This window comes from Amyelois transitella, chromosome Z (genome assembly GCF_032362555.1).
Source record: "Amyelois transitella isolate CPQ chromosome Z, ilAmyTran1.1, whole genome shotgun sequence".
Classification (NCBI taxonomy): domain Eukaryota; kingdom Metazoa; phylum Arthropoda; class Insecta; order Lepidoptera; family Pyralidae; genus Amyelois; species Amyelois transitella.
The window spans coordinates 5,038,685-5,062,984 of record NC_083535.1 but is presented as its reverse complement, the minus strand read 5'-3'; the positions used below and the strand labels follow the sequence as shown (position 1 = coordinate 5,062,984).

General features: G+C 36.8%; 2 protein-coding genes across 6 annotated transcripts in view; both read right to left on the bottom strand.

Annotated features, from left to right (window-relative positions):
* Positions 1–24,300, bottom strand: part of LOC106133875 (kalirin) — a 149,516-nt gene that overhangs the window by 105,964 nt on the left and 19,252 nt on the right. For all 5 annotated transcript variants that reach the window (XM_060953913.1, XM_060953915.1, XM_060953914.1 and 2 more), the window contains exons 15-24: positions 6,802–6,961; positions 5,911–6,042; positions 5,178–5,385; positions 4,699–4,927; positions 4,160–4,385; positions 3,572–3,772; positions 1,676–1,941; positions 1,136–1,294; positions 646–772; positions 59–270 (exon numbers count right to left, since the gene is read on the bottom strand). In XM_060953913.1, the coding sequence (XP_060809896.1) occupies positions 59–270; positions 646–772; positions 1,136–1,294; positions 1,676–1,941; positions 3,572–3,772; positions 4,160–4,385; positions 4,699–4,927; positions 5,178–5,385; positions 5,911–6,042; positions 6,802–6,961 (1,920 nt within the window). The remainder of the gene's footprint in view (positions 1–58; positions 271–645; positions 773–1,135; positions 1,295–1,675; positions 1,942–3,571; positions 3,773–4,159; positions 4,386–4,698; positions 4,928–5,177; positions 5,386–5,910; positions 6,043–6,801; positions 6,962–24,300) is intronic.
* Positions 13,240–15,106, bottom strand: LOC106133876 (retinol dehydrogenase 13-like). Its single transcript, XM_013333730.2, has one exon. It carries the CDS (start codon positions 14,850–14,852, stop codon positions 13,884–13,886), a length of 969 nt encoding a protein of 322 aa, XP_013189184.1. The 5' UTR covers positions 14,853–15,106; the 3' UTR covers positions 13,240–13,883.

The window sequence follows — 24,300 nt, the reverse complement described above, 5'->3', positions numbered from 1 at the left end:
CAATGATAAGTAGAACAAATCTATGAGATGAAAGCTAGCGAGTTGAGTTACGACTTACCTCTCGAAGTAGTCGCCAGCGTTTTGCACCACCGCAGCGTTAGAATCGGGCTTGTTTCGACAGTACGCGACATACATGTCGAACTCGCGGGCCCATGTCACGAAACAATGGCCGACGTCCTCGGGCATGGTCTCGTACTTGTCGAGTTCCCGCAGGAACACCCGCTCGTGGAACCGGTGGATTTCCTCGATGTTGCCGAATATTATGTCCTCCTGTACATATATAATATTGTCATTTATGGAGCAACTTATATCTGCAAAACAAGTAGCAATTTGAATTGTAGAGTTTAACTTAACATACTGATCTATGCCTCCTTTTAACTTGGTAAAATAGAAGCAGCCGTAAACACTATTGAAGTGATACTGGTGTCACATTTTATGTATATGTTATGTACTTCGCGAAGAATAAAGCCTATAGGAAAATGTTACCGTAAATATGTACATTGACAATGATTAAGTTACCTGCAGAGAAACTTGACCACCAAGGTTTTCATATGAAGACGGCTATAATGTTCCACACAAAGGATTATCTTGATTGGAGAATGTGTATATGTTTAATCCTAGATCTGTGGCATGTAAGTTACGTACCTTTCCATGTAACGCGGCGGGAACGGCCGAGGGGTCGGCGCGCATTTCGCGCAGGTAGCACGTGATGCAAGTCTCCAAGTCCTTCACGTAAGCCCTTTCTGTCTGCAGCAGTTCCGCCATTATGAACCTGCCAAATAATCACTCATTCAGTGATATATTTGGTAATACGTTCTTGATGCCGACATAGCGAGGAATCCACTTTTGTAGTTTTACCTTTATACATCTCTTTTTTCCCCGTACAGGTTCACAAATAATGTTTTCTTTTTTTCATACTTTCATATAATTTGCCGCCCATAAATTTAAACTATGTAAAATTAACCTTGTAGCTGTTTTCAAACAACTATGAAAATTACGGTATGTGGCTTTTACATATGTTTAGATATGTTTGTTGCGTAGTATGCGTAGGTGCCATGATGGTTTTATAAACCATGATTTTTTTTCTTAATCGTAACAATTACTGTCTTCAAATAAAAACCAAACTCCTACTTACTCCTTCCTTCTAGCACTTCGTCTCTTATCGTCGCCAGCGGCGGTGCTCGGCTCAACTCGTTCATGTTCGGCTTGCGACGATGACAAGGACGGAGCGACGCCAGAGTCGCTTTCTGCCTCGCTCTCACCGCCCTCCATTGAACCGCTGAATTCGGCATATCTGCACACGAAAACATAAATTTACTAGGTATATTATTAAAAATCATACAGTAAAAAAAATATTAAGGCGTCGAATCGACAACCTATTTGGTTTTCACATCGTTTAAAAAGGCGCCTAATTTGTAAGTATTTCGCAAAAGTATTGAAATTTGATGAACGATGGTATGATATGAAAATTTTTACACTGGTTAGTGAGATAGTGTAATTCATTTTATTCGGAAAATCCACAGATGATATCTTATTCAAAACAGAAATCCAATTATTATCATCATTGTTTTTATTCGTTCAATTTTCTATTCTAGTTTCTTACAGCCACTATTACTACCTATTATTAACATCTATAAATAGCAACTACACCAACCCAAACTCCATCTTAGCATACCTGGCATCAACAGCCGCAACCCACTCCTTGATCTGAACAGCGTGAGGGTGCCCCTTCTCCACAAGTCCATCAGCTAGTTGTGCTAACAACCGCACTCTTTCCCTGGACTCCCTGGCCACCCCGGCCGCAGCAGCCGCGGCCGCCGCTCCGCACCGCTCCTGTGTCTCACGGATCCATTCCACCGCGGCGCGTGCGGAACGCTCGAACAACGCGAATTGCTGGCACTGCTCCAAGCGCTTCTTGCGGACCGTCCAGTGCTCTAGTACCTGGTGGAAAAGTAATTCAGATTATCACCAAGATCGATCGCACGTTTCTGTGAAACGGGACTACTGTCTGCATTGTCTGTAAAACATTTCAATATACAGGTATGTGACTCTCCGTGGTTTTGTTTTGTTTGAATTGAACAAGTTTTGTTATCCCGCGAGCGAAGCAAGCAAAACTACAGGCGAGTAGATACAATCAAACTATATTATAATTCGCGATTATAAAATCAAAACAGACTCAAAAACGAAATAAATTTACCGATTGTATAAAAATCATGGCAGAATCCTTCAGCATGAGCCAATGCGCGCAGACGCGCACGAGGCATGTTGTACAGAACTGAATGAAGGCGCGTACATTGCGCGTGTACCTGTGCGATACCATCGCAGCGCCGAACAAAGCCTTTTATTGCAACGGCCGCGACACTGGCAATGTTACTCTAATAAATATTACACTGACTACAAGGGTAATAGTTATTAGAGTATTAACTATCTCGTATAAAATCCGCATTTGATCGCTTGTGTTTAGACGAGACATTTAATTAATTTGTATATAATTTTTGTTGTTCTTCATGAGGATTGCTAAATTTGGTTTCCCAACAGATTTTTTAATGATAAAGTCTTAATATTTATCAAAAATGTTAATTTCTGTTAAATAAATGATTATCACGCTATAATTGCACATGAGTAACCCGATCAAAGTCATCATAACTATAGATCAGCATAATTCCAATGTCTTCAAACAAACAAACAAGAGTTAAATCATACTTGTTTGTTGTATAATTGTCCACAAGCAAAACTATTATTGTTGACAATCGAAATGTGTATTGTTTAAACACAGCAATACTGCAATTATGAGAGCAAAAATATAACAAACTCTGGACGTCATGTAAGTGGTTCGATCATCATTAGCCTGCTTTCCTAATTTTAATTCCAAAACTTTGGTCTCTTTGGTATCATGAAATCACGTCAATCATACCTAAAACGAATGACAATGTTTATGAAAAAAAGCTCTAAAAATTATCTAAAAGGAGTTTAAATTCCCGAAATAAGCAAATGTAACGAACTTAAAAAAAAAAGAAGCCCTTTATGGAGGCCGATTAAAAATGAACGCATAACAATGGCAACAAAAATAGACTTTTGTTTCTGCCTCTCATTGAAACTGTTCCGGTGTAGAGCAGCTATTCATTCATTCATATTTAGAAGTACTTTCGACGTCACCTGTATAAATACACATCGGAAGTGGTATTATTTTTAAATATAAATTTAATAAGAATTGCCGTACATAACTGAATTTACAGACCTTAATTCTAAATTTTGCAAATTTGAATCCGAAATACTGAATATTTCAATTAAAAAAAATTCTTTCCAGCCAGGTAGAAATCATTTAGCCAACACTGACAACTAAGATGAGAACTTATTGACCTTATTCTCTGGTGAGAGTGCCTTTAAGTAAGGCCCTGGTTTACGCATACTTCCAGATGATTTTTAAGGACGTTTATTGAGTATGTTTGACCTCAACGTGCCCGGTGCACGGGCAAGCTCAAATAATGCCATATCCCTCCCTTTTTTACCGTCCGCCATTGTACATACATGCTTTCAGGAAAGCCCACAATACTGTACATTTATAACTAACCTTATTCTCTTGTGCGAGTAGCGTGTCAAGTATGGCCCTGGTTTGTTCGTGATGGGCCTTGCTAGCTGCGGCAGTTTGGCCGTGCACTTGAGCTGATCGAGCCGCGTACTTCAGGAAAGTCTCCGCCGTCCGTCGCGCCAATGTACACGCTTTCAGGAAAGCCTCTTTTTGTTCACCATGCTTCACGATCAGTGCTGCCACCTGTAACGCGCCAGCTTTTATTGGACACTAAGTTTGCAATTATTACAAAAGAATCTGTATGGAATATCATAGGAGATATAAAGAACTTGTAGAGATTTAAGGGGTGTGCAGCCTACCCCTGTCGTGAATCGTAACGTCGGCTATAAAGAAATGGGGTGCGTGCATCTTGAAGTGTAAGATGCTGCTTCTAGTGGATTAGCCCTTCCACATTCAATTTCTTTAATCTGGATTTCGTGGATTTTGACCTCAAATATATCCCGACGTGTTTGTAGCCCGCGTATGATTTCTTGGTTATAGTGTTGCGCCGCCAAGTTACACAAATCAATAATTCACTCTTATTTTTAAAAATTGTAGCTTGTCGAAAAAAAAATAAACAAACACAAGTACCTGCGCCGCCTTATCCGCATGCGCCAGCGACGGCTCATCGTTGGGCGCGGCGGCAGACCCACACCAGTCTTCATCACGTCGGTACTCCCGCTCCAAAGAGTCCAGCACCGAGCACACTTGTTCGGCGGTTTTGTAGAAGTTTAGCGAAGCCGTCACAAGTTTGTGCCGCTCCTCCGCGCATGTCACGAGGCGCTGCCATCGCTCCGTTACCTCTTCTGATATTTCTCTGCAAATGAAATCAATTTGTTCAATAATTTTTGTACACAGATAAAGTACACAATGAAATTTAAGATTTATTCCCTGGTTTAACTTAGGAATTTAATATTGCTTGATTAAACTAATGTTATAATAAGAAAAAAAAGGCTTGTCAATGACGAAAACCGTGTCGTTCTAATCTAGTTTGCAACTCAAGCAAACGCCATAACGATGATAATATAAAATAAAACACAATTTATGCTGATATACTGCACATGTCAGCAGGATGGAATTATAACTTTAACGTCGGCGCGAAAAAGACAGACACAAGACATAATCTTTACCGTATTGTATGCGGATCGTAATGATTGGCGGCGCGCAGTGCATCAGCTCGATATTTGACCTGGACGGCGCTCGCATGCGTCTTCTCCACGGCCACCTGGAACTGGTCATGTTCCCTCTTCAGCTGCTCCGCCTCCGACAGCGTTCCCGGGATAGAGAACGAGGCGGCCAACATCGCCTCGCCGTTTCGGATCCAACTCACTACTTGCGCCGCGTCCTTTTGGAATTGACCTGGACACGAACGAATAAGTCAAGATATTAAATACCAAAGTATTTCTCTTTTTCCAGTTTCTAATTTTCTACTTATCATGGCTGACTTTACATTATAGCAAAAATATTTTCTAAAATAATTTTATGCAGACTATGCGAACTTCCCTACTTTTTTATTTAACTTAAGCTACTACTAGACACTTTCATATTTAACCCTTATATAAATTTCGGGTATGGTTTATTAAACAAATCAATAATGATTACAACTTACCCAGCTGAACACATTGCTCAAACCGGGCGCGTCTTTCTTCCGCCAACTCCTCTAAATCAAGTTGTCGATCGTGTAGGAACTCCAATAGTAGTTGCACCCTCGCCTGGGGGTCCAAGGGCGCGGACTCCGAACCTTCGGACCCGCTGGACGCCATAACGTCTGCCGCTTCTGCGATTGCCTGGGCTAGTTCTTGGCCTTGTTGCACCACCTAAGGTTGTCACAAAATGTATATTACAATTTTGTTACACAATAAAAGATACATCCAGTAAATACCTCAAACAAAAGGATCAGTAAGTCGGTTCGAATAACGTTTGGTCGGCCGCCCCAATAATTGTAATTCCTTGGGGTAGATGATTGTCACCCTACCTTAATGCTTGATTTTCTCTTCCGCTTTCCAGAATTTTATAAGTAGAATATTTTTAAATTAAAATTCTAGTCTTGATCTTATAGTAAATTATCACAAATTTCTTTGGAACAGAATCTTTTCTCAGGTATGCATGAAACGCTTTAACAATACTATTTGCTCTGCCCTGCCCCCTCAACGAACGTTGATAAGCCACCATGTCTCCTTTTCTCTATATTTCAGGTCAATTTAAGAGGAAGAGGGAAGATACAACTGTGAATCGTATCCATGTTTTCATTAAGTATCGCTCGGTGTCGCCCCACAGCTGTAATCGCGAGGTGCTATGTCTTCTCCATGTTTGTCATCGAATACGACCCCCTAGTGACGCACCTGGTAGGTGGCGTGCTGCATCCTGGCCACGCTCTCGTTGTGCGCGGCCAGCGCTTGCTCGGCTTGTTGCGGCTCGCGGGGCGGCTCGGCGTGTTGCAGTTCGTCGCCCCACAGCTCCAGACGCGAAGATACCTGTCAAGAGTATTGTCCATTTTTAGTATTCAGCAACAATTAAGTATCGAAACAAATAAAATGAAAACTGACACCTTTAGGAACTTTTTTAGATCAAGCTAACTATGTTCAACAGTGCAATTAAGGTTTGTTAAATAGAAACTTGTTCTTTATATTTATTCTATCAGCCTCCTGGCTCCGGCTGCCTCCACACCTCACGGATGAGAAGCCTCGTTCCTGGATCGGGTTAACTAGGTTGTAACAAGAAGCTATTATGTAACGATAATCTGAATTAGAGTTGATTAAATTTACACATTTTGCTAAGTTTTTCACGATATCTAGGTCACAGCGAGCATACCATTGTGGACATCTCGCGGTCTACTTCCATACTGTGAATGGACGTCAAAATCTCAATGGACAATGGGGAGCCCCGTACGAAGTCCGTCTGTTGCTGTTTCTTACTATTGTTTCTATTGTGTTAGTAGGACGCTGCATTTCTGACATTTATATAAAAAAGGTTCTATTTAAACAATTTTAAGCCGGTTTTATTTGGATCCAAGTATGAAAGAATGAAAAGCAGAGAAATCTGAACAATATATATTTTAGTGTTGAATAATAATTTCTTTCTTATATTTTTGGACAGTCAATAGAAGCATTACAGACACCTATACCACCAACAACGAAATCTACTCGTACATGAAAATAAGACGTCGACCCACGGATATCAAACTTATTCATATGTCTAAACCAATGAGCTGCAACAAATGGTATGGTTCATACCTCGAGCGCGTCTCGTTCAAAATGGCGCAGCTGCAGCGTCAGTTCCAGTCTCCTCTCGCGGTCGCTCCACAACTCCTCCAAGGCGCCCCGGGTGCCGCGGAGCCGCTCGAGGGTACTCTCCACCGCCGCTGTACTTGCAGCCTCCGAATCGCCGGATGATCTGTAAAATTATACCGATATATTTGTAAGATGCTATCAAATTAAAGTTGGAATAAGTACAAGTGTAGGGGTCAGGTTTGTTCCATACTGGACACTCAACTGCACAAACAGCAACCGATGTAGGAATACCATAAGAAAGGCTCTTTCAACGAGAAGTTCACGGCTCTCAGAAATGAGGATCAAATCATTAAATCCGGCTCCAAGAAAGAAGATCAAATCATTAAATTTAAATTGCAAAAAAATATTATAGAGATTTAACTGTAATTTGTTCAGAAGTTTTTAACAACTGAAATAATTGTTTCGTGTTTATACTGCGTTTGGGAAACCTCATTAATTTAGGACACATCTGTTTTTGTATTGCAATGGTAAAATACGGACTGTATAGAACTTAACATAATATTTGCTAAGTACTCAACGTGTACACGCACGTTTTAACAGTAAACACAGATTAATAGGCATTTACACTCACTAATTATTAAACTGCCAATTAGCATTCAAATCGTAAACTGAATAGTAGAACAGTATTAGCATACATAAATAGACGCTATTAATTGACATCAATTTCCTTTTCCGGTTATTTTTTTTAGCAGGTACACACCACGCATGTATTAAAAATTATGAATGTTTTTAATTGAAGGTTATTAAGTGCATCTCTGTTCCGCACATTTTTTCGTGAAACAAGAAACAACTTATAATTTTTTTTCTCCGGTGCCACATGTTTCCTTTATCACGTAGGTGCCTTTACTAACACGATACTGCCTGATTTCAGACTTTCTGTGTCATAAATCACGAACACCAAATAGCAAAAGGACTGGCTGGTTAGCATGATACCCAAAGCATAGATTCAACTTTCTTTTCCCTAGGGAAAATTAGCACGATTCATGTAAGTTTAGACCTTATATTGTACAACCTTCGCGGACTAGCGGCAAAGACTTTTGTGTTGAACTAACATACATGTCTTACCTAAATCCAACAAAAAAATTATACAAATAAAGAAGCTTGTTTTGACCAAAAATAAAATCCTCTCACTTGAAACTAGATAGAATAGAAAGAGTTAAGAAAAAGTTTTAATTTAGCAGCTGTCAAAAAAGGCTTCTTATATTTTAGACTTAAAATGCGTATTCGCGCACAAAATATGTAGTAATAGTGTTAGTGTGCTAATAAGTTTACCTTCGAAAACTTCATAAGACATGGTGCTAGAATATCCGGAAAATATCAGGGCTAAACCAGGACAGACGAAGAGGGCGGAGACTGGATGGCTTCTTAATAATAAAACTTTTAACTTTAATGTTAATTTATACTAACCTCCATCTCAAACACTGAACCGGAGATTTGTGTCTATGCGATCGCCGATGATACTTGAGCATTTTGCTTCAAAATGTTCATTTCACCGTCTGTTCAAACACTGAACCGTTTGCACTTTTTGTTCGCTAGCACTCTTTTTCGAAATTACACGTACGCAGTCAAATCCATTCGGTTTAATTTATACTTCAGATGTTTATAAGTTCTTTATTTCTTAAACCTGCAATAATGTGTATATTCTACAAAAATTACATGATCCTGGATCTTCAGTGAACAAAAATTGTTTAAGCCTCAAAAAATACCCTTTGCCATCAATATAAAATTAAGAGAAACTTTGCAGATGAAAACCCTGCTTTCAGTTTAACAGTGACATAATTTCACGGTATAAAGCGGCAACGTCGATTTTGTCGCACTTAACAACGACAATGGCTAGAACCAAGTTCGTAATAATTTAAACACGATTACGAGCATTACGGTGCGATTACGCGGCGGCGATTAATTGTTATGACCCAGTGTCTGCAGTGGGAACGCTCGGGTTACTACTGTTATGTTATGGTTGGATGACGGTTCCGGCGGCCCTCGCCAGTGTTATCATTTTTAAATACGCTCTTTTAGAATAAGGTATCATATGTGAAGCAATGTCACCTGTGAGGATCTAAGTGATTACTTTCTTCGATAGCAGTCGTCAATTTGGGAAATTAAAAATTAAAGACAATATCTCATAATATCTTACTAAAACATGTGTTTCACGACATGGATTGGATTATGTACATATATGTGTCGTGGTTACACTGGTGGTATACCTAAACAGACGATCCACATACTAACCAATAAGAGGATTAAATCTTTGTTGACAACACACGCGTAACATTCGAGTAGTTTACAAACAACCGATTGTCTTTATCGCGTGCGCAATCGCATTCAAATTTAAGTCATTGCAATTCCAAACGCAGGACAAGAAAGCGAAAGTGCTTTGGCACTATGTAAGGAAAGCCAGGAGTTTGGTGTTGATTAGGCAACCTAGTGGTGGTAACTGGCACTAGATAATTTTCGCATAGACTGATAATTAAAACAATGACATTTCATTGCTAGTTTTAAAAAGCACACAATTTAAAACAGCATACCGAACTAAATGAAATATTGCAGAATTGAAATTACAATGCACGAGTTACTTGTCAGTCGCAAATGGAACAGTTATCGAACCGTAACAATTTTGTGAAATCTTCCCGTCTCGTACACTATGATAAAACGACAAGTTCATGCAGAGCCAGGCACGGTACTATTGTTCAATTTGTATGCCTACTATACATTGTATTGCATTCAGAAATGCATCAAATACTACGTGTATCCGTGAAATGTTCAACCTAAGAACATCCTGGTCAGAAAACACTAGCTTATCTTAAACAAAGTAATGTAGGTAATACTATTTACAAATTCAATTTTCATTCCTCACTATCAGTATTTGTAGATTATGTGTGCTTATAGGTAAATTGATACTAGAATAGAGTATCAAATACCTTATGTGTCATCAATTAATCACATTTCGTAATTAAGACTGGCAGTCCATCAGTGCAGCCGTCAAGAATTAGCAGTTTCTACAAAAAGAGAGTCGGAACGAGAGACGCGGCAAGACGCGATAATGTATGGAGTAATTGGAAAACATCCGCGCACGGTTTCTCTGCATTCCGTGCGCGTCGCGCGTCGTCGCCCGATCGGAACCGCCGCAGCTCAACCACGACCGACGACGGTGCGAGACCACCACCAACTTATGCCATCTAAACATATAAAAAAGGCACTAACTAAATGATTGACTGATCAATCAAAGCACAATGCAAACCGCAGGGTCCTGTGATTTGAAAAATAGCAAGAAAAGTTTCTATGTGGTTTTGGGGAACACTAAATAGGATTTTCCGAAATTGCCGCAGGCACGGAAATTGGCAGGATTTTACGTTTTATTTCATGCATAATTCTTCCAATTTAAATTTTCTGCACTCTCAAGCAAATTTGCACAATGCCAGTTTAATTTTCAATTACATCTAGAGAATATTTTACGATTATTTAGAGTTTAGAGAATTATATTCAATTAAGCTCTAGTAAAGGAAGCCATAAAGCAAGCTAGTAATGAGTGGTAATCGCCCCGCAGTAACTGTTGAACACACTTATAAACCGTCATTATACGCAGAGAGTGCACTTTAAGGCGAAGCAACGTCATGAGAAAGAATTTTACCCGTACAGAGAAAGGGTCACGGCAGTGCAAAAAGCAAGGGACCAGTATAAAGCTTTGATGAATAAATAACTTTTTTTAGGAATACTTGTCTTAGAAACTGTACTTTAAAATTATGTGATCATAGGAGTATACATAGAGTCCCATAGTTTTCTAACTGTAAATTTTTAGGACAGGCGCGCCTTAACTATGCGTCGAACTTTATGAGCATTGAGATCATAAAAATTCTGCTTGCGTCGAACAGAAGGCCTTAGATGGCGAACAAGCGCCCGACAATTAGGATCGCTGGTGGTTTTATGGGCCGTTAAAACTACATCCATCGGCGACCGTTTAATGTCGGTTTTAGAGGCGCTTACGATTATCTACGAGAAATAAACGAATGAATAAAAACATACAGAAACCGTCTATAAGGTTAAACATGGCACATTATTGATTTAAATATTACACAGCAATATAGGAAAAAGTGTAAAAAATAGTAATCTAAACAAGTCTTTAACTTGTACAAATTAAGTATAATAAAGTATAATTATATTTTAAATTTCAATTAAAACATATTTTACATCTCTTAGGAATGCATTGGTCACGTAACACTGTTGTGTGAACTACTGTGAACTATGCTTCGCTATGTGGGACGTGTAATGAACAAAAAATATTTACATTTTTAAAACATATCTAACTAGTTTGATGTCATTGGATTTTTTCATCGTCATTGAAATGCAAACTGACACAGGATAAATCCAAATAATGTTATTTAAAGATAACTATGGATAAATTGATGTTGCTATGGGAAATGTGTCTTAATAAAATCTTTATATATTTCAAAAGATAGCTACACTATACAGATAGGAAACCGATACTAATTTTGAGGCAAATGGCTCACTGTTGACATCAATGACATTCCCTCATTACAGCATCTGCCTGCTAGCAGGTAGATAGTACCTACCACCACAAAATATAATTCCGGCTTTTTAAAGTAACCTAGCTACCTACATCGCACTCATCTGATCGAGGTGCGGACAAACATCTGTTGGATCTCTACAGTTAATTTCTCATATCGTTAACATCTAAATCACGTACGTTGTTATAAATACTGGTACAGCGCATGTCACGCGTGAGACCTTACGGGACTCAGATGTTAGTGGCGAGCTGAAATCTCTTGGACGTTAATTAACGACTGTTCTCGTAAGGTTTATGTACCTATAGGTATGCCTGAAAGAGAATGTATGAATGTTTGTTGTTGCTGTTGTTGTGGGACATGGATGGCTAGTATTAAAAACGCAAGCGCATCCTCAAGTAGGGTTATTAAATAAAGAGCTCATATTGGAACAATAGTTAAAACGCTTTTAATAGAGAACCCTTATTTTATACATTTGGATAAAAACATCAATAAAGTAGTAAAAAGAACCCCTACCCATTTTTTTACGGTAACTCCGTTCAAACGTATGTCATTAAACGTTTGTTAGAGTTCGGCGTTAGTTCTGTTAGTTATTTTATATATATAAGAGCGTCGGTGGTAGAATCGATAAGATGCACCATTAAGTGCGCGACGCACAGTTCAAATCCCATCTCGGCCATGTGTCAATGATTCCTTGTGTTGAGTGTTGAGTTGTCCTTCACTAATTTGTACCAATGCTCCTTACGTTGAGGTAAAACATCGTATAGCAATCTGCACATTCAGGCTAGTAGATATGAAACCTTATGATGCAATACGGGCATACAATAGGTTCCACTACAAAAGTTATATATCAAGCGGGAGTCGCTTTCCAACCCAATTCAGGATCATGGGCAAAAGGCGCTCTCCAGAGGTGTGAGGATCTAACCGGGTCTTATATCAGGAGGAGGAGTTTAAGTATCTTTAGGTTTAGAAAATTGGTTGGAGAGTCACTGAAAAATAGGAAAAAAAACACTCGGGGAAGCAGGCCTAAAAGGGTGCAAAGCCAGGAAGAAGCCGTGGCTGTCAGAAACTAATAAAAAGAAGCGCCTAGAATGGGCTTTACAGCACCAACTAATAATAGGCAAATGTGGTGTGGTCTGATGAATCTAACTTTGAGGTGAGTCAATTCTTTTAGTTTTCTTATAATTAAGAACGTTTCTTTTATAGTTCCACTCTAATAATACAAATTATAATCAATTTCCTAATTAGTATTACTTTTTCCTCAACCAGGGTTTTGGAACACCGGGTGTGACTTTTTGTGAGGCGACGTGTGGGCGAAGAATACCATGCAGATTGCGTTGTACCTACTGTCAAGCACGGCGGAGATAGCATTATGTTCTGGAGCTGCATGGCTGCCGATGGCGTTGGTGAAATGTTTGTTTGCGAAGGTCGTATGAACAGTGAACCAAGTACTCGAAACTGCTCTAATGCCATCGCTAACAAGCATTCACGGTGACACCAACCTAGGCGGCGTCAGTTTTCAGCAAGACAACGCACCGTGTCATAAGTCAGGGACTGTGATGCGCTGGTCTGTTGAAAATAATATTGAGGTGTTGGATTGGCCGGCGCAGTTCTAGGACTCAACCCAATTGAGTATCTTTGGGGTATTTTAAAGCGGAGGATCATAGTATTTCATCAAAAACTGCATTAAAAATGCAGTTTTAGTTCAAGAATGGAACAGTATTTCTAGAAATGAGTGTACAAAGTATCTAGTAAGACCGGCTCGAATGAGTGCGGTAATAAAATCTAAAAGTAGACCTACTAGATTTAAGCTTTTGTTGTTTATATTAACCTAATTTTTAAGAAATAAATAAATATAGACAATAAAAGTTGTTTTACTTCATTATATTAATAAAAGTTGGGGGTGCCTAAGACTTTTGGCCAAGGCTGTATATAATAAAAAAAAATCTAACGATCCTCAATATTTTAATTACAGTGCAGAACGTAAATAACATGATATATACACACATTTTTTTAGGTTCGATAAAAATGTTAGCTATGGCGAGCATTATAATATATGCGTTAGGCACAATCAACTTACTAAACAATGCGCATGCGTCGCGGACATAAACTCTCAAATCAAAATGTTTCTGGCCAGTAGCGACCTACATGAAATTATAAAAACGTTCACGTACAAAGCTATTAATTTAATTAAGTCAATGTAACAATTAATTTAAACTTTTCAACTTGACGTTAGGATAACATTAGTTACGCAGAAATAATTTAAACTAACATATAAAACAAATTCTTAAGTTGCAAAATTCAGTAATAGGAGAATAGCAGGGGATTTAATAGACGATTCAATAATCCATATTTCGGACCTGGTAGACAAGAAGTCAATAATAGGTTGGACAATGTTAAATTTAATTTGCCGGCATATATCAGATTTGTCTTTCTTATACATTATCTTTATACAGTAAAGCACGGCATGGCATAAAACGCACCAAAAACTTATTTGAAGAGTTACTTATTCCATCCTATGACTTCCACAGTCTTGTCCCAGAGAACTTCGTTGAGATTATCATCATAAAACTCCTTCAATGGTATTTTCGGCGACACTTTGCAGTTAGCAAAATATTTACCGTTTTCTTTACGAGCGTTTTCACAAACAGCGACATGAATCGCTGTTTGTGCTCCTTCCCATGGGGTCTTGGAACAAAACGTGGCTAAAAATACTGCGATCGGTCCTAAAAATGCATCAGTGGCAGTCCTGTAGATACGCGTGCCAACGATACCAGGATCTATGACATTCACAGTAACGTTTAAGTATTCATTTCTCTTGGCCAACTCTCGTGAGAACATTGCAATACACAATTTACTATTAGGATAACATTTAAAATGATGATTAGTCTTTTTCCAACTTTCGAAGTCAACTTTTCCTAGTTTGTGACTGATGGATGACGTATTGACTATCCTACTCGGCTCGTCCGGCTTTCCGTTTCTTTTCAGAAGGGGTAAAAGTAATAGGGTTAGTAAAACCGTTCCAAAATAATTTACTTGATATATAAAATTAAATCCATCTTCGGTCAGTCGTTCAGTTGCTGCATTGACACCTGCGTTGTTCACTAGTATATCTAACCTATTTTCCTTTTTCATAATAGTTTCAGCAAATTTCCTCACTGATGCAAATGACGCTAAGTCTAAATGTTCAAAAATAACATTTTCATTACCAGAACGTTTAATTATTGTCTCCTTTCCAGTTTCACCCTCATCTTGGAAAGGGCACGCCACGATTACTCTTGCTCCTCTTAGTGCAAAGTCTATTGCTATTTCGAGTCCCATTCCACTTGTCCCTCCGGTCACAATAGCAGTCTTTCCGTCAAGTCTTCTTTTCGATTTGCATATCGCGTTTGAGTTCTTCTGGTATAAACCAACAATCAAAATTCCAACAAATATTGTTGTAATGAAACTATATGCAATCAAGAAAAACATCTTATTTGTGTGACTGCTAAATTTAAAATGAACTTTTCTTGTTGTAACGCCGATTTATATAAATGAAATAACTATAGGTGTACCTATATATAATATTTAACCCTAGAGGTGTTAATAGTACTATAGCGACTTAAAATAGTTGCAGCCATATAAGTGAATTTATTTAAACAAAAATATGCTTTAGGGTCAATAGGTACGACTTACCATCTCAACATTACAATAGTGCCATTGTAATGTTGAGATGGTAAGTCGTCGGCAAACTCTAATAAATTGATAAAAACTGTCTGGGATGCTCAAGTGTATGTCTTTTCGTCTATTTATTTGCAATTTTGGTATGTTGTTCAATAAATAATCTTACTTAAATTTATTTCGTCCATAATTTGACTACTTGAACATGTTTAGATGATTTTTGCCTTATGTGAATATTCCAGGTTATTATAAATATTAGATTTTCGTTTTAAATTTTTTTTGTTGTTTTATGGATCAGGAGGAGAGTTTATCTTTGTTGAATAAAAGTATAACTAAAAATTTACAATAAAAACAAAAATTTGAGCTTCTCCATAATATAACGAGAAATTCCATTTCATATGTATTTTTTATTAGTTTTTGGATTTGTCCTCTGAAATTGACACTTGCTATTTACTGTACACATATCTTTGGGTCTTTAATTTTTCCTTATTTGGATATATTTCCTAAATCATATAGATGATTCGCTGTAACATGGGGACAAACAGACATACATACCAAGGGCAAAAGGGTTCCATTGCTTAATTTTTTTTGTACAAAACCATAACAATAATTGATATTTTATCAGCTTCCTGGTGGTTGGTCTCGCAAATTAACAACTAGATTATGGTTGAATAATTATACATCAATTAAAGGTTCCGTACTTAAACGGTAAAAACGGAACCCTGTTACTTAGCCTCCGCTGTCTGCCTGTGCGTTAGTGTGTCACCAGGCTGTATCTCAAAAATAGTGATATCTAAAAAGCTGATATATTTTAAATTATGTAGTTTCTTTCCCACTATAACCTCAAATACCAAAAAACGTGTCTTATTTTCCTATATTTTTTTCCAATATTTATAACGGTAATAGGTAGACGCTTAAAATTTTCACAGAATATTTACTTGTTTATTACCATTCAAAATAAGACCATTTTAAACAGGTAGAAACGTAAATATAAAAATCTAGTTGTTGCCCGCAACTCCGTTTGCATGTAATTCGAAATACGAAGGTTAAGTTAATTTAATTTACTCAAGTTTTGGTACACATTACAGAGTAGCTGGCCCCTTTGTTTCTTCATCACATGATGCAGATCTTCGATTTTTATACACCAACAGAAAATGCTCATCAGGTTGAACAACTTATGTTAAGACGTCAATTCGATATTTCCTATAGTTCAGCTGAGTTGTTATGGTTCGATATCAGCTGTTCCAGATTTTAAAATAAATTATACCCTGTATGTTATTCAGGCAAGTTTCATTCATTCATCCTTTCAGTAATTCCGGAGATTAGCGTATACAAACAAACATACAAACAGACAGACTTTTATTTCATATTAATTAGGTTACTATTTCTTCATCGTTTTAATTTTTTTTTTCAAAATATACTAATATTTAGTCAACTTTCTTTTACTGTTTAGTTATATGTATTGATAAATATTAACGAGATGATGGTACAGAACTCGGTTGTATTTTTTACAATACACTTAAAAAAACCAAGATAAGCAGACGTCGCCAGAGTTAAAAAATATGGGTGAGGTAAAAAATGTATGTATTAATATTATTATTTATGAACTCTAACCTACGCAAGTAGAAACCAATAATTTATTTACATATGTAACAAGTTAAAACAGTAAAAAATCTTGTCTCATCATTGAATGCTTGTAAATAACAATTTAAAATGATAAAAAACAGTTAAGCTAAAAACAATGGATCAAATAAATGCGACCTTACTCAATTTCCCTAAATTAAATACAAACAGACAAATTTTTTATGCAAATTTCCAATTTTGATAAGTAAGTACAATGATTTAAGTCATAATTCAAGATTTCGATCGGAGTTTTCCGGCTGACGACAATAGCTGAACTAATAATAATTAATTACGTGCGACACGATCGCTCCTCAGTGACAATGCAACCTGCATGCTAGTCGTCAATATCAGCCTCAATGGGAACCAGAAACAGATGGGAAACCTAGCTTTTATACCAGTCATTCTTGCATGATTACTCTGTAATGAATGTGGATGAAGCATAGAACTACGTATGTCAGTAAGAGTATCGTGTCAGTGGAAAGATGTGGTCTCTGTCTACCTCTCCGAATGACAATGTGGTGTATCAAAGTTCAGCGTCCAGAAAGGAGCTATTTCTGAAAAAACTTCGTGACCCTTATGTGTAGGAGTCTAGATTACTGTTAAGTACTTAATAAGTTACGTCACGTGATTGTCCTTCACCGTCAAGAGCCACCGCTGTCTTGGATTGGCCAGTAAATATTTTCTTAATTTATTTTATAAGCATTAAAATTTCTAAATTTTGGTATCGTTTCTTTAAATATTATTTTTTCTTTTAAAGCAAATATTATTTTTTCTTCATTTGAAAATTTGAGAAAATTTTTGTGCAAATACGGTAGCAGCTCCGATTTTATTGGAAGAATTCTATATTGTTGTTATTAAAATTGCTAAGGTTTTTAGATGCATCAGTAGGACGCCTAAGGCCAAGGGCTCCGTAATACGGAGGTTATAAAAGTTTTCTTTGCCCTAAGTGATTTGCAGTTGCATGTTGATACATAGCCATGCATAGTAATATTTCGATAAGGTAGCTGGACGACGTAAGAACTTTTAAAACTACCTATTGTTTATTATAATGCAACCTTATTGCTTTTTATGTGCGCTACCTATTTGATTATGGATATTCCTTATTATTTTGGGTGACTGGAAGAAATCCCAATTGGGATAAGAACACCATTGTACAGAATCTTAAATTCTTAAAATTGACATATAAACCTACATTAATCATTACAATTTTTTTGCAGATGGCTAATACAGAAAATTCTTCCACTAAACATTATATCACCAATATTGACAACAAAGTCACATTCAAGTATTTTCAATGCACTAACATAGAGTGACGTAAGCAATGGTATGAACAAGAATGGGAAACGCATTTGAGCATTGTCTATGCGTGTTCCCGTGAGAACCAACAATGCGCAGAAAGACAATCGATGGAAATTTGTAGAGATCGATTAGCCGACGTCTGCGATGGAAGATATTCAAATATTAGATTGATAAAAAGAAGCGATTACTGTCAAAGGTAATACTTTCATCTTCAAAGACTTAAATCATGAAAAAAATTGCACATGATACCGCTAAATTGATTAAGTTAAATGCATAAAACCTTGGGAAATGCCTTCATCGAGACGCCAGACAAATTGTGTCAACATTGACCGACAATAATAAGGAGTGGGACTAAAAGATTGGTGCATATTCCCACAAGGGCCTATTATTCCAGAGTGTGCAATCATTGCTCGGGGACAGGACGCAGACTCCCACGTCTGTGAGAGTAGTATATGCTGGCAATGAAGTTCCTGGCCTTAAAATTCAACTGGCGATTGCTTTGATCAAAACTATGCACTAAGCTTTTAACTACATAAATACTCTTCTATAATTTTTTTTATTTCCGAATCACTTCCGTTTAACTGCTGCTATAGGTATTTTACATACATACATATGGTCACGTCTATATCCCTTGCGGGGTAGACAGAGCCAACAGTCTTGAAAAGACTGCATTCAGTCTTTTGAAGACTGTTGGCTCTGTCTAACAACAAGCCATTGCTTGTCGTATAGGTATTTTAATATAAAATAAACGATAAAACGCCACCGATAAAATCCGCCACCAGTCCTCTTACACATACGATAAACGAAACGAATGGAAGAACGATGTCCGATTGTTTTTCAAATAAATACAAAAATACGTTTGCTTTCGCTGATTCATATATCGGAATACCTAAGTTTTTTTAACCAAGCCAGGATACATCCCATTTAGAGAAACCCTGGGGAGACCGGTCCTCGCGCGGCCCGGAAGCGCTGATTGCGAGACAATTTGAATCATTCCGACACGTCTCCCATCACGCCTGCTTCCGAGACCAATAACTGTGTCTACGGAGATGACCTACGAATGAAATACTGTACTGTCACATTGAACGACCTTACCGTCAATTAGAAGCTGTTAGAAAAGCCGAGGTTATTTTTTATACAATATTAGCCACGCGTTGTTAGCCACACATTTGTAGTAGCAAGAATCATTGCTGACCTGTAATACTTCGAAATCGACATTAAACAATGAACAAAAATTCAACCCCAGTAAAAAACCATCAGCAAAAAAATATCGTCATACACTCTATGTTAATCCCGGTGGCATCAACCTTTACTATAGGGGTAACAGACACTTTTACTACAATCCTGGAGTGCTATTCAAAATTCTTTCGCTGAATGAAATCATCGTGAGGAAACTTGCACATATTCAATTGAGTAAGCACGATACATGGAAAGAATACAAGAATATAATTGTTGGCATCGGTAGGATTCAAACAAGCCCATCCTGGTCCGCTTTTGGCTGGTAACCATGATACTTTTCGCTTCTACTAATCAGTAGATCGCCAATGATCTCTTTAAGAAACGGGATATATAACTATATACTAACACGTACTCATTATTGAAAAGACAAGCTGCTGCCCGCGACTTCGTCCGCGTAAATTATCCATCGCCTAAAAAAGAATCCCAAGTTTGTAAGCCTATCCCATAGTCGCCTTTTACGACATCCATGGGAAAGAGATGGAGTGGTCCTATTCTTTTTTTATTGGTGCCAGGAACCACACTGTACTAAAGTAGACTAACAAACCAAAAATCTTTTTACGTGAGAATTACGCATGTTATGTGCGGCAAAACCAAAATATTATCAAACTGATTTTATTATATTTATACATTATAAGTAGGTATTATGCTGTCGTATAATGATAAATGACTTAAAATTTTAAATTTCGTAACTTATTATCTTGAGTTCATTCAAATGTCGATAATTTTTTTTTTAGTGAACCGATTTTGATGAAACTAACTTTAAATATTCTTCTGAGTTAAAACAAAGCAATTGGTGAAAGTTTCAAGTAAATCGGTTCAGTACTTTCGGAGATAATCGTGATCATACATACAGACAGACACAGACAGACAGACAAGAAATTAAAAAGAAATATTTTTGCTTTCTATTATTCATTTTAAGTGTCCCTTTACCCATTTCAGTCAAAAATACTAAATGTACAAAATATTTTTACTGTTTTATTATATGTATAGATTAAATAAAAAGTTACATTTCATGTAAATTATAACGTACTAAATCGTATGACAACGATTACTCAATCAACTGTTAAATTAATAAGCTACGTAACCGACGATTTCGATAAGGAGAATCGATTTTATTCAAGAGAAAAGTACGGAAAATAACAAGCCTATTTGAGCGAAACTGCGGAATGAATAAAGTTCAGACTGGAATCAAATCTCAACATTCACCAGACGATGGGCGGAGGGATTGAAAAGTAACAAGTGGGGAATTGTAGGATATCTACAAAAAATATTACTGTTGGAAGCACAGAGCACAATACTTTGATATCCAGTAATTAGTCAGTTACAAAACAATCATAAAAATATCAACATTGAATTAACACACACAATATAGCTAAGTTACCAACCCTATTCTTCGCATAAGATAATGAAAGTTGGATCCAGGAAACAAATAAGGGGGAAGCGGTGGAGATTACAGGATTGGAGGATTACAAACAAACCACATCTGTTCCATATGATAAAATTGATGAACTTAAGATCTTGCCAATTGAATAAAGTTAGCGATTAAAATATCTATCCATTGTGTACATATTGAAGTCTGTACTTATTTGATACCATCACTTGTTGCCACCACCACCAGTATATTCCTAGTATCGATCATCTAATAAGTATTTTTAGTAATATTAGTACATACATAAAATCACACCTCTTGCCTGAAAGGATAGGCAAAGACTTCATATTATCGCATGTTCTTATGAAATAATATCGGTAGGTATTATAAAATTATCTGCACGGACGTCAATGTTTCATTCTATTAAAGCCAGCTCAAAATAAAATTATGTCGCACAAAGGGAGTAACAGCGATCGCCCAGACTAATTAATCGCATAAAAATATAAATTTTCCTTTAGCGGGGAAAATAAAGGCAGCATTTCTGTTTCACAGCCTGAAATATTTTATTGAAATGATTTTCTTTGTGCATTTCCTTTTCCTGTGACCAATACGTTCATTACATTGAAAGAATTTTGTCGAAAGTATTAAACTTCACTAAGTATTTTTAGATTAAATTTCATCAGTGACCCATACAGCTCTCTCTCTCGGCTCTGTCTACCCCGTGAGATTGACGTTATTGTTTGTATGTATGTAAGATAAGATTTTTTAATATTTTATTTCTGTTATCTAACTGATGTTAAATCCTTCTAACTTGTGTTCTCGCATTTTTTTTAATCTATAATTTCTACGTCTTATAAAGTCTTTCGAGTCTATGAACTCCCTTAACTCTCTAAACACGCAATGAGTTTTAACGCAGTTTGCAAATTTGCACTGTAAGTTACATAGAAATAGTATTTTATTATTCCGTACGAATTGTAAGCATCTTAAACTGATTATCAAAGTAATGTACCAAAGTAATGTTACACCCGATATAATATACCTATGCAAATAGGTGAGAGACTAAGCATAATACCTATATATGTTCCTTGTGTAAGTATATACACAGGAGCAGCACAATTGGTCTCTTTGGAATCTAATGAGTCTTTGTGATATTTATGAAACATTTTCCTAGCGATGTCGGTGCAGACTATTTGAATAAAAACAATTTAAAAGTGAAGGAAACAAACCTCTTCGACTCTTTAAATTGGAGAAACTACCCCCGTATCATGGCACGCGCGACGCCGTTTTTATCGCGCGAAAACCTAACACAGCATATGTTATTGCAGATATCAAAAACAAGCATAGCGTATTGGGCCATGAGCAAATAGAGGGACGCGCGTGAGAATCATATCTCTGCGGGCATATGGGTCGTGTCGTGTGTTTGTTTAGTTTCGCACAGCACAACCATCGGCCTACTTGGCGGCTCGCATCCGATGCATATGAAACAATACTAAGTTAAGCTTTGTCTGACGCAGAACGCGCGCCAACCGAAAACCGAAAAGCACGCACTGCGTAACAGTCAAAAAGCAAAAAAAAGAAATAGTAATATTTTAACAGTATCTACTTATCTGATAACCATTTTCTAAAGGTTAATAGCGAGAAAGGTTCTCAATAAATAAAAATACACAATTTCATAATTCTCTCATCAAAACACAATAAATAAAAAAATACAATTTCATAATTCTCTCATCAAAACAATTTAACAAATGTAAAAAAAATGTATTTCACAAACATAAAATTTTTGAAATTAAGATTATTGCAATTAAAAATTTAAATTAAACCATAACTTCTTACGCTCATCTAATCAAGTCACCTGCGTCAGTCGACGCACTATACAGCTACACAATGTTGCCTGCATTCTATGAAATCTGTTGAATATTCAACTGCGTTTCCACCGTTGATAACGTTCAATTATGAGGAAATTGATTTACTCCGCGGCGGTTTCTACACACGACTATTTGTTGCGAATGACGACAATTTAAATAAAAGTTCTCAAGCATGATATGCTTCAACTTCTTCTGCTGGTGGACTCTGGCCATAAAATTGGAATAATATATTATATTTTATACCAATTTGTATGGCATGATATTTGTCAACCAACCTACATAGACCCGGTACGGTAGCAATATCTGAAGTGACATATACCTAATTCCTTCAGCATTAAGGTGGCAATGATAAATATGCCAATGGCTTAGTATTGTAGACCACACAGTTAGCCGATTCTGAAAAAAGCATGCTCAGTATTAAAAATAACTTTTTTTATGAACATGCCTGTACAGTAGGCCTAGTCTAAAGAGATTAGGTACAATTAATAGATTTGAAAATGATATATTTCAATGCCAAAAGAAATGATAAAGTGCGCTATTGGTATGGAAATGTGCATGGAACTATTACATACGTCAAACAGCGCCTAAAGGAACAATGTCATCAGCATATATGTTTAACTGTATAACATTGTTCGAACATCGAATACTTGCTCTTGACAGGCCCGTCTATTAACCCTAGATCTATCAGGTAAATCGACAGTAAATCAGACAAGCGGCCTGCAGAATATGAATTAATTTTCAGCCAATAAAGACAAACAATTTGTACGTTTGGAAGAGAATATCAATTTTATCTACTTGAAATGCTGAGAGATATTATGAATACTGTGAAGTCTAGAAAGCCGTAGCGGCCGAGCTGTTTCACAGAGCAAATAGACAACTGGAACTACTTAACATTTTCCAACCTTCACTATTTATTTCAGAAGAATTTTAAATGGATTCGTGAGTCAGCAAACATCTTACGTTGAATTTTTTCTAAAGAGAATGAGTTCAAAATATTTGTAACTTAAAATGCACAAGCAAAAAGTCGACGCAGTGGTATATATATTTGTTGGTGCGATGTAAACTGTCTTGACTTTCAGAAAATGGAAAAACGGATTGGAAAAAACTTCTATAGTGAGACACAGCAAGGAATATGTCAGTCAAAGGATTAGTACGCCTTATCAAAGTACGATTATCAAGGGCTTGAAGTAAAATTTTGTCCAAATACTATGGATTAATCGAACTCGTCTCATTTGTGTCTCATGCTATTTTGAATCCACGAAATAAATAATACTACTTTACTTAAGAATAAAACGAATACTCTATGACTGAATTACAGCATAAAATAAGCTTATGTTTGAATTGTGTTAAATCGAAATAATTCTGGTTTGTTATATGTTTTACTCACATTGAAATATCAATAAGCATGACTACCGATTCATATTTTATACAAATAAATCAATTACAGTCATGTGGAACCGTTGTAAAGATTTTGTTCAATTTTCTTCGCTTTTCATATCTGTTTAGACCCCAAGGAATTTTACCTGTGGTAAAACGTTGATGAGAGTCACACAAGAGTCGGGACTTGGTCACAGGATTAGGAAGGGCATTCCCAGGAGCGGGGAGCGAGAGACTGGAAACAAATTTGACAGTTTAGAAGAGATAAATGTAATATGACATTACACAATAGTTTCACACATTCGTTTGACATGTTTGCTTAACTATAACGTACTGTAAAATATTTCATAAAGTCATGTACAGGGGGCCACATAGAAAAGTATACCACGTTTGATATTTTTACGATACGCCGGTGGTAATTTTCCCATTTATCAATTAATGTAAAATTTATCTATAAGTTGGAAATCAGACGTAAAAATTATAATTG